General features: G+C 36.3%; 1 protein-coding gene across 2 annotated transcripts in view; it reads left to right on the top strand.

Moving 5' to 3' along the window:
* The window catches only part of LOC122660345 (2-isopropylmalate synthase 1, chloroplastic-like), a 75,419-nt gene extending 72,784 nt beyond the window's left edge, over positions 1 to 2,635 (top strand). For both annotated transcript variants that reach the window (XM_043855605.1, XM_043855606.1), the window contains 2 exons: positions 2,136 to 2,281; positions 2,360 to 2,635. In XM_043855605.1, coding sequence (XP_043711540.1) covers positions 2,136 to 2,281; positions 2,360 to 2,459 — 246 coding nt within the window. In that variant the 3' untranslated portion in view covers positions 2,460 to 2,635. The remainder of the gene's footprint in view (positions 1 to 2,135; positions 2,282 to 2,359) is intronic.
* The last annotated feature ends 9,430 nt before the right edge of the window (positions 2,636 to 12,065 follow it).

Below are 12,065 nucleotides of genomic sequence, written 5' to 3' on the forward strand. Positions count from 1 at the left end.
TCACACAACACAATTAGGGGATTTTGGATTTGGGACTTTGATCGGGGTTAGGTTTTATTCCTTTTGGATTTGGGCCTCTTGAGGGGGGGGGGGTTAGATATTAGGGAATGGATCATTTGGGCCTGGTTAACTAATGGGTCAGGCTTCCTTATACAGGCTGGTAAACTAGTACGACCTTACTCTACCTGTTTAGCTAAACGGAATAAAACCTGTGGTTGGGTAAGGTGGGTAAACAGGGATCCGCTTAGTGCCCTAGGCAATAAAAGTACGTAGACAAGTTCTGTAGCTGGGATGCGAATTTTGAGATGAAGTAACAAGGTTAGGAGGGTGGAATTGGAAATGGATATACTGTGGCACTTAGGTGTAGCATGAATAGTTTAGGAATTAATTATCGGTTGGAGTTTAGGTCATTCCTGACTGATCTGATACCAACTCTTAAAACCATATGCTAAAGGTTGACTAGATGAAAAAGTTGACAGAGATGGTGTGGCCATGAGTAATGATGACCAATAAATGTACTAGTGAGTGGTATGGTTTAAATTTGAGAACTAGGAAAAACAAGGGGAAGTCAAAAAATTGACCAGGGTTGAAGTATATTATTGAGTGGACATCAGATATGCCCTTGGATACATGGTTCCAAAACTCAGAATCGAATTGGGTACATCGGCTGGTCCTGATCTCAAATCTGGCCGATTTTCGCAGCCTCTTTTGAATTGCCCAATGCATTTGGATCCTCAATTTTGGCCCTTTGCCCCTTCCTTTATCGGTAAAATAGCAGAAAATCAATGAAACTTGCATCTTGTAGCAAGATCTACATGTTTTCTGAATAAAAAACTCCAAAACATGAAGATTTGGGAAAATCTTTGCGTTTTCTGATTCCAATTTCTAGGGTTATGGCCAATCCTGACTGATTCAGATTGATATTGATGGAGGCTTATCCCGGGTCTGATTCTGTGTTCTTAAACCTTGCTGGTTGGATAAGATGGGATGGAGACCAGGATCATATGGCTGACTGCAAGTAGTTGGTTCTTTTGTTTAGGGTTACTGTTGAATTTCTAGGCTCTAACTTATTTTCTTCCTGTGGTATTTCTCTCCAGCCATGCCTTATGAGTGTTCAGTGGCTAATCTTATCTAGGTATTCACAAGGTTTAAAGTATCGGTATCGGGTATTGTATCCGAGAGACACAAGATACTCTAAAGATACACATGGAAATGTTTAGGATACAGTTTTGAAGAATGAAACATTATATGTAAGTAATATGTAAATTCTATTATGTATAGAGAGGAGAACAAAGTACGACGAGACAAGTGCATTCAATTGATTATGTATAAAGGATTAAGTTTCTTATTTGTACCAATACCAAAAAAAAATTTCATTTTCAGTTTGGGAAGATTTAGGGTTCGATACGCACCGTATTCCCCACCCACCCACCCACCCAAACAAAGAAAAAAAAAAAAAAAAAAAAACCTAGTTTGATGTAATCATTCTGGTTGTTTTTTTATTAACCTAGTGATCCATTGCAAAAAACAACACTAAAAATAAATATTTGAGCAAAAAATTCAAAGTTTTGATAGAAAACTGTTCTTGCACAAATCTGGTTTCGATCCTTGATTGCAATCTGTTTAATTATCAAATGATGATGAAATCAATACTACTAGAGTCGCTTTTGCCAGTAGAAACAAGGAATCAAGTTGATTTTTCCAAAACAAATTGATTACATCATTACAATGCCTTACATGAGGTCTTGGTAAGTGTTTTGAGTCATTGATCGATTTATATAGTTTATAAGAGATGTATCAAGGGTATTGAGAAGTATCAACCATATCGGGTCACGTATTGACCCTATACACTTGATACTTTTTTTAGGTATCGTATCGGTGCCGTATCGTATTGGTACCCTAAAAATAAAATATGTATCGGTTAGTATCGGCGGATATACGTTAAGAAACTTAAAACCTTGGTATTCATTTTTCAATTTTCTTTTGCCTTTTTTTGGAATTTGTTTTGTGCATGTTGAATCCTTCTATTAAACAACTTCTGATACCATACTTGGGTAGTTTGAGTTGGAGAACTTGTACATTTTTTATTTTATTCCTTGGGTGGGTCTGAATTTTTTTCTCCAACTGGTTTACAGATACCAGTAGTACTTCGTGAATACTACATTAACGCAGTCACAGAAGGCATTGATGCAATAGCTTCCACAAGAGTTCTGATACAACCAGAGAATGGCCATGCATCTACTCATGCTCTTAGTGGAGACACTGTTCAACGTACTTTCAGGTAGGGCATGCTTATGATTTCCCTTTGATGACCATTGCCTTCGTATCTGTACCAACATGCTTTTTTGTCTTCTGCCAGTGGAACTGGGGCAGAAATGGACATTGTTGTGTCCAGTGTTCGAGCCTATGTCAGTGCACTTAATAAGGTGTTGGGTTTCAAGAATAATGCAGCTGCATAAAGGTTTCTAGCGACAGTTCTGCATCAAGGATTCCCAGTGAGAGTTCTCAAGTGTCATTTTTTGAGGTTCAGTGGTTTGTCTACTGTTTTTTCTTAATACTCTCCAAGTGGGTCACAACAACTTCTTAAGTTTCTTTCTAGGTCTATTGAGATATAGAATTTTATGTATTATAAAAATGTTCAGAAAAATTTTGGGTTTAATATTTAGTATGTCCTTTTTCTTTGGAAAAGTTTTGGGGTTAAGATGTAGCAAGTCCGTTTTCTTCCTGCCAGAAACATTGTTTGACCCAATGACAGCGGTACAAAGGATGACTCCGTTGATTTTATGATTAACTTGTATTAGATATGAAAGAAAATGTCAGTGTCCTCTCCTTTTTCTTATCTGTACTTTCTCATTTTCTTCTCTTTTTGTATACTCTATCTTGATGGCCTGGGGAGCCAACTTGAAGTCTCTCTGTGGCAATGCTTGTGCGACAGCCCAAGTAAGTAACCAGGTAGATCTTGCATGTCAGTGAATGGATGGCAGGGACAAGGGTGAAGATAGGTCATCAAGCTGATGTGAAGGGGATTGTTTACAGCTCAGTTTTCTCTTAAAGTGATGAACTATTATTGTAGGAAATGAATTCCCCTTCTCCAGGTAATTCTAGCCTTTTAAGTAGATCAGAACCTTCTTGTAGCATTAGTATTCGATCTTATATTGCTCATTGATGAAAAAGCCTGTGATACAACTGCTTTTGTTGTTTGTGCTAGCTACAAATACAGGCAGTGCTGGCCAGTTAGGTGCCAGGGAGGACCTGTGTATTTGGGTCAGGTGGTTAAAATAGTCCCCAAGATGATACATTTGGAAGTAAAACAGATTCATTGAGACACTGCTACTAAGCACAGATAAGCTAAAATAGATTAATATATTGGAGTTCATCTGTTAGATTTAGGCTAAATGTGCTTTGGATTCCTCTAGATTCAAACGAACATTGAGGTTCTGAGACAGCATGTGGGGAGTGCCCAAATTTGATCATGGCCTGGAATCAGGGTTTAAAAGGAGGAGAAAGGTTTCCTTCACAGTTCACCGCACCATCCCAGGGTTCACAAACACCTATAGGATTATAGTATGTTTCCCAAAATACCCTCCCACGCACATTTGAACCCCCCACCCCTTCCTTTTAATGGATTTTCATTCACCGTGGCTCAAGGAAAACTGTCCTTCAAAGAATGGAATCGATATCCAGATTGGATTTTTTTTGGGTGAAAAGAGTAATACATTAAAACTACGAAAAAATAAAGTCTACAATATTATCCTTAAACCCTGCATATGCCTACACCTAGCCATAACTGCTAAGATATGAGCTACATGAATTACATGTCTGTTTTTGCACACAACCCCCCCCCCCCCCCGGCCCCCCAAAAAAAAAAAAGAATTACATGTCTCTTCAAAATTTTTTTTTAATACAAACTGAAGAAACCATATTCAGTGCAGATTTGATATAAAAAAGGAAAGTAAAGATCTCTCATGGCTGTGGGTGTATGTCCGGTTATGAAAGCCAATTCAACATCTCCATTGAATCTGTCCAAATCTCTTAGCTTTTGCATCCCAATGATAATGCTCCGAAGATTCCTTGTGGGATCCCTCTTGCCTTCGATTCTTGAGCTGTCCTTCAATTCCAGAGTTTATATAGGCTGAAGAATATAAGATTTCTTTCTACCAAAAAAAAAAAGAATATTAGATTTCTCATTTTCAGTGATACTTTGGTTGGTGATTAGATTTTATAAGTAAACTTATTACATCAGTACCTAACAAGTTTTCAGTACGGAGACCAAGAGTACAGGAGCCTAAATTCTTTTGAAAAAGCTACATAAAAGGAATAAGTGCCAATCCCATTCTGCAACAGAATTAAAAAGCCTTTATCTATCATTAATGCTCAAGAAGTTCTTCAATTTTGACAAGTTGGGATGAGTAGCCACTGAAGTAGGTATCCTAAATCCCTCAAGTTTTGGCAGCTAAGCAGAATTCCAAATATCAATGGAGCGGTCGTCTTTATCCCCTCAATTTGTCTGCCCCTCCATTTCCTCAATTCCATCTAATAGGGTGACAAAAATGACCACCCAACCCTCTACCCAAACACAATGCCCGGGGTGGGGTCCACCTCCCTCTACTAGAGGGAATTGAGGAAATTGACTGGTAGGCAAATTGAGATGATATTTTTCCGTTATCTCTTACTCTCTAATAGATAATGTTATGAAGATCAGGTAAAACAGTCCGCAAACCACTCCAAATCCAAGAACCTTTGGGCCAAACAAAATTCCTGTTAAGGATTGAATGAGGAACGGAAATATTTTGATTTAAGAATCCTTTCCCACAAAGCTATTAGGTTAAACACCACCCAAGCTTAAGAATAAGGGCCTTGTTATGGATTTCGGGTTACAAATAAGAGACGATAAGATTAGGTGAAGGCCTCTTCCGGACTTTTGGTTCCCTTTTCTGAAAGTTGATGTTAATGATGAGGTTTTGGTGTCTTGATTTTTTAAGGATTATATGGGTATTTCAGTAAATTTTTTGTATGGGGGTTTTTGCTATAAATCTATAGCGAGAGTTCTTTCTCTGTATTGAAAAATCTGAGAGAGGTGTGAGGAACGAGCGAATGTAACCCTATTATCCATTGATAGTGAAACAGATCTCATCTCACCGTGGACGTAGGGAACCTTGCTGAACCACGTAAATTCTTGCACGTATTGTGTGATTGTGTTTGCGATTTCCATTCTTCTCAACATCGTGGTAGGTTTTGTTTTACAGTTAATTGAATCCAATTGTTTACACACTGATTTTGGGAAGAGAAAGTAGGACATGAGATAGGAAGGGATTCAGCTTAAGACACATTTTGTTAAAATGGTTCTCCCAGCTTAGAACATATTTTATTAAAGTGGGTACCAAGGTATTTGGAGTTGGAACTTGGAACCCATACCGTTAATCCCAAGAACACACCTGATAGAATTTTTTGTACTCTAAAATGTATTACTACTAAAGAAGATACCACTCTTTCCCAGGTTAATTTACTGTCCTCGGAGGTCCTTAAATAATGATAAAATAGATTTGAGAGTAGTGACATCCTCAATAGTAGCAAGACAGAAGAGGAGGGTGTCATCGATGAAGAACAAAATGATTGATTTCTGGTGCATTTTTGGCGTTAAAAAGATTCAGATAACTATAAACTTAGAACCATTATCGCAATGAAAATGTACGGGCTGAAAGGACAACCTTGACAGATGCCTCTAAAATGCTCATAGAGTTGAAGCTGCTTTCATCGACTTTAATGGAGGAGTAGACAAAGAGTTTGCAAATAATATTTGCATAAGAGATTACTAAATTTAAGAAATTAAAAAAAAAATTCGGATGAAACCCCACTCAAGCTTATCATAGGCTTTAGACATGTCAAGTTTGACCTATTGCTTTAAGTTTGGGTTAGTAAAATATAACTAAACCCATAACTCAATTGTCCGGACCCATTAATAATGCCCATATTTGATGTCAAATTTAATGTCTAACTCTTGAGGCAATGCTCACTTTCTTCCCACATAGAGGAAGAGAAAAGCAACTCCAATCTACACATCACAATTCTTAACTATGACTTCTTATTAAAAAAAAAAAAAAAAATTCTTAACTATGACTTCATCTGGTTGCAAATAAAGAGAAGGGAGAGAAGTGAAATCAATTTTGAAATACAAATAGAAACTTTTGTTTATAATTATGATTGTGCAATTATCTTAAACTCATATTAAATATGGTAATTATACTTTTCGAACGAAATCTTTATTTTCTTTCTTAAAACTAAGCAATTTGGTTGACAAACGTAATAATATTTAAGGCCAAATGTTCTCTGTGCCGGGGGTGCAGACTACGCCCAGACACATGGGGTTGGTGAAATGACCACCTTATCCCCCTGAATGGCAGGCCCATGTGTCTGGGCGTAAGCTGCGCTGCAACACAGAGAACATCAGCCCAAAATTTAATAAATCGATTTGGAATGTTTTGGAGTCAGTTACAAAATCATATTATTTAGTGACTACAAAAATTCCCATTTTGGCTTTGATTTGAATTCAATTCTCTTACCTTTACTAGAAAAATTCTCTTCCCTTTACTAGAAAATAATCTAGTGTGCTTTTTTGATCCATACTATGTTTTGAGATTGGGATTCTAGATATCCATTGGAGAAGGTTTCAGCTACAATGAATTATACTGAAAATCCTGGGTGTGAAACATCTGTTAAGAATATTAAAGATCTAATTGCCTTACCTTTCAATGGGAATGAGAATAATGTGGTCACAGGACCACAGCATATTAGTCTATTAGGATCGTAAAGAAAAAACAGATTTCAGCAATGGTCTTCCGCTCTTGAGTATGGAACCGCATCTGTTTTCCTACCCATTAGGAACCTTTCATTTTCTTTCTCTAGGTGTGCTTTTTTCCTTTTCAAACCTTTTGTGGGGGTGCTGACCTACATTAGCATCAACAAAATTGTAATAGCTTGCGTCATTTTTTGAGTTGGATAAGGATCTTTCTTTAGGACAAGTAAAGTATATGAGGCTTGTTGTGACAAGTAGGTGAACTAAGAAGTTGTAACTTTAATTTTTTCTTTGTTTTATTTATAAAAGTTATTTAGTGCATGGATAATTTAGAGGTGTCAAAATCTAGTAGCAACCCATAAAATCGACTGAAAAAATCCAGTTCGAATTGAATTGAATCGATCCTTATCAGATTGGTTTTGGATGGGACTATGATGGGACCGGCTGGAAACCAAACGACACCGAACTGACTGTTATCCAAACCGAAAATCGAATCGAATGAAACTGATAAAAAATTGAATATGAGGTTATGAATAGATGAATTATTAATATTAGTGAGAAAATTTCTGGTTGTAAGGGGAGTTGATCTAAATCAATGAGCATTAAGTTATGAATCGGAAAATTGATATGTAACAATGCTTCCATTGATCTCCTTGTTCACTATACAAAATTAATTGGACATTTAAAAGAATGATTTGATAGCATGGCTCATTTTGTGATTTCAATATTAGTTATCTTCTCATTCATTGATTTCAATATTAGTTATCTTCCCCTTATGATGATAAACAATGATTTCACTGCAAGCTATATTTATTCATTGACTTAAATATTAGTTATCTTCCCCTTGCAATTCATTCCTCTTGTTCCGATTACAACACGAACACATTAAATTGATTTCTCTATTCTTGATTGTTTATTTGTTTGACTAGGGAAGATGATTTAAAGTGTTTTTATCGAATCTTTCCTCACTATAAGTTATGAATGTAAAATTTCATTATGGTTTAAGCTCGAAAAACAAACCCAATCTAAACCGTTATTAACCCGATACTAAACAATCGAAATAAACCGAAACCGAATCTCCTTAACGGTTTGATTTCGGTCTTACTAATTTCCAAACCGAAATCGATTCAACCCAATCAAAACCTGACCGAAACGACCGTTTGACACCCCTAGGTAATAATTTATCTTATCACTTCACATGAACGATGACAACATTTGAAAATGACATAGTGATAAAACATTTTCAACTTATTTTAAAAACCCTTTCTTATCCATGACTATATAACTTTTGAGAATAAGACAATGGGCAAAATAAGTAAGGTTACAATCTTGTTGTAATCAACCTTAGTTATTGTAAGATCGAATGACTACCCAAGAGGGGGTGAATTGGGTAAAGACCTTTTCTTTCACTTTAAACCCAAACTCAACAAGTTTGCGAGAGAGAGAGAGAGAGAGAGAGAGAGAGAGAGAGAGAGAGAAAGTAGATCAAACCAACTTGTCCTATGTCCACTACCTTGATCACAAACCAAAAATCTCTCCACTATCCGATTCTTTTCCCAAGCAAGAATAAAGATCTTACACACTCAACCACGGGTTGAGTATCCAAGCCACACAGACTCAAAAGATTTTCTACCTAAGTCACATAGACCAAGGATTTCACTAGCCACACAGGCTTCTCTTTTTACAGTACAATATGACTTCTTCTTTCAAGCCTGATCACTATACCTTTTAAGCAAACTTTTGATCAATACAAGATGCTACTCTTCTTTGAACTGTACATGTTGTAGCACATATTCAGCCCTTCTTAAGATGATCTTTCTCTTTAGCTCAGACACAACAGTTTTTTCCTCAAGATGATGTAGACACTAAAGCACACAACTCTTCTCAAGATGATTGAACGATTTGAGCACTTATATCTTGCTAGAGATTGTATTCTTGATTGATACATGGCATCAAGTGACTTCATCCTTTTATAGGCAACACAGACTAGTTGTTAAGCTACACGTTAGAGTGAAACTTAGCTTCTCCCTTGAACATGTGAATTCATCTTTCATTCCAAAGAGAAACTAACTGTTGGAGAACTATTAAAACATAAAACTGGTTAGAAACATTAAGTCCCTTTTGGTCTCCAATATTCAACTAATGATTTCCAAGAAAAACTAGTTGTTGGAGCTTCTCAACATCAATGAAGATATTTAAGAGTTCCACTTAAGTGGTTATTAATATATATTCAATTTCTTTCTAATTTCTTGATCACACAATATTAATTTACTATCGCAAGGAAGGCCGCGATTGTAGGGACTTGAGATGGTCACTCTCGACATGCATGGAAGATGTTCATGGAAGACCACGGCATTGTTAGTCTGAGATTATTTAATGTCTTAAACTCTAGGACATTCATAGAAGATTGCTCAGAAAACTGCAGTGGTCATCTGCAGATGCTTAATAAATAAAACATTGGTTGTCTATGAATTTAGACTTAGACTTTTCAAAGACGCAATCGTCCGTCCATGTTCATGGAAGACCGTGGACAATAGACTTGGACACTTTTCTAAGTCAAACCACCTAGTTTCTTGGTTTTTTCATTTAAGTCCTTTTTGATGTCATTATGTGGGTTTTTTTTAGATCTTGTTGGTCATCTACATTAGGATTACAAAGATATTCCAATTTAAATTAAATCCTAATGCTTGACTTGAAGGAATCTTCCACTTGAACTAGCATTTAGCTCTTTGATTCTTCAAGCACATGGAAGACTGTCCTTACTCCATGGATGACCATCTTCAATAGTTCTTATTCCAATCAACATACTTTGTTCTTCAATTATACCTCTTTAGTAGCTTGAGTATCATCTATCTCCTAGCACATTTAACACATATATTATTATACTCAAAACACACATCACACAATGGTTTTCATATCCAAAACACTTATTAAATAAATGAAACCTTCCGGTTCCAACAGTCAACATTCTTAAATAATTAGAGTTTTAAGAATGAACAAAAAAAAAAGTTAAAAAAAAAAAAGTTAGAATATCAAAGATATGGCTAAACAACAGACTTGATAGTATTGATAAAAAATATATATGTATTTCATTACAGAGATGAGATTAAATATACAGGAATTCCATCTAATATGGAAATATCCAAACAAAAAAACATAACACAAGGAAAGAAAGATACATGGAATATTTATACAATATTACAGCTAAAACCTCCTCGAATTATTGGTAGATAGGAGTAAATCAACTTGAGTTTGGACATCAACGAACGAAAAATGACCAAGAGGATGTGTTTCGATAAACAAATCTACAGATTGATGTACTAATGGAACAAAAGGAAGAGTGAGGATACCACGAAGCAAATGATGACGAACAAAATGACAAGCTATCTCAATATGCTTGGTGCATTTGTGAAACACATCACTGTGAGCAATCTGAGCAGTACTCTTATTATCAAATTATATAGGGGTCAGTGTTGAGAAGATGATGCTTATATCCTTAAGAAGCCAATACAACCAGATAAATTCAAAAGTTGTATCAGCAAAGCATGATATTTGGCTTCGGTACTAGAACGAGCAACTACACTTTATTTCTTATTGTGCTAAGAGAGAAAAGAATCACCAAGAAAGAAGCAGTAGCTCGTTGGCATGTCGATTAGTGTCATCACCTATCCAATTGACATCAGAATAGGACCTTAACTAAAGAGAAGAATGGTAGGAGTATAGCAAGCCATGGAGGATATGCCCTTGAATTATTGAAGAATTTGAAGAACAACTGCAAAATGAGTGGATTGGAGAGGGGAGGTAGTCATGAACTGGCTGACAAGTTGAACAACATAATCGAGGTTGAAATGAGTGGCTGTCAACTACACAATACCAATTGTGTAACAGTAGAGGGTAGCTTCAACTAGAGGTTCTCTATTAGTCGTTTATAGCTTAGCATTGAATTTAAGAGGAGTTTCAAATTTTTTTTTTTTTTATATGTGATCCCTGCATAAGACATAGATTAAACACATACTTAGCTTGAGACAAAAATATCCAACAATGGCAGAGGAGATTACAAGGCTGAGAAATATTATAATGGCCTAAGATCCTCATCTCAAAACGCTAACTAAGGAAGAGCTTTTATGATTGGATTCATGTAATATCATTCGCATAAAACAGTAAAAATGCAGTCCCGGAAGTAGTGTATCAAGTAAATAGGGCATTGTCATGCGAACTCGACAAGAAGCCAAACTCAGAGATAGTAGAACTTAAATTGACAAACCAAGCATGAGGAGCTTTTTTAAGGTCATATAAGGCACGATGTAGTGTAATGACCTAGCACACATTGACCAAGCGTGCGATCATAGGTCCCAACTGACTGTGGTATGTTGGTTATACAATTTGCCTTTCTCGATTGAGGATGGGAAATGGGACTTGTTACCTAGAATAAAGACCTAGGACCTATAGATAGCTCGTTTCCATTTAAGAAGAGCAATGGACTCTATACTCATGGTCTGGTTAGAGGTCAGGTAAATGTCAGGTTACAGAAATGGAAAGGTGTTCGGCACCCCTTCCTCCCAGTGAAAGTTGTTTTTCTCTATACGCTATACTTTGAGCATTCTCCTAAGGTATGTTTCATAACCCGTATGCATTTCGAGGTTTAACCTATTCATGTACACTACAAAAAGAAAATAAAGAGAAGTACATATTAACTCTATACATGCTTAACTACATTAATCGACGACTCTAAATCAGGTATGCTAATTAAACTACTAATTTATTGAACTTCCCCTAGGTATGCTTATCTATCTACTTAACTACACAATTAACTAGCTAACTGACTAAATAAATAAGTGGAAGAGGAAAGAGCAATATCTGAGGTTAACCCCAGATGAGGATCGAGAGGGATGGGCCCCTTTGTTCTAAAATACGAATCCATGGACTCTTTAAGTCACCTGACTCAAGGGGGGGCCAACTCTCTTTCTCTTTCTCTAATAATTTAAGGATGTACAATGTTACCAAGCATAACCAGATGAACAAGAACATAACAAGATCCTAACTTTAGTCCCTACCTTCGACATTGCCATCAATGCAGACAACATCAAGGAACAAAGAATCTCAAAAAGGAATAAGGGTCAACCTTCGGCATTTTCATCAAAAGATGCTTTAAAACCAAAAAGAGCTAAAAAAAGCAAAAAGCTTCCCAAACTGGATATACACAATTTTCTCCCAATATCAGATCATAAATCTAAACTACGATCTTTCTTGAATAGCCCATAAGATATCCTAT

Source organism: Telopea speciosissima, chromosome 4, assembly GCF_018873765.1.
Source record: "Telopea speciosissima isolate NSW1024214 ecotype Mountain lineage chromosome 4, Tspe_v1, whole genome shotgun sequence".
Classification (NCBI taxonomy): domain Eukaryota; kingdom Viridiplantae; phylum Streptophyta; class Magnoliopsida; order Proteales; family Proteaceae; genus Telopea; species Telopea speciosissima.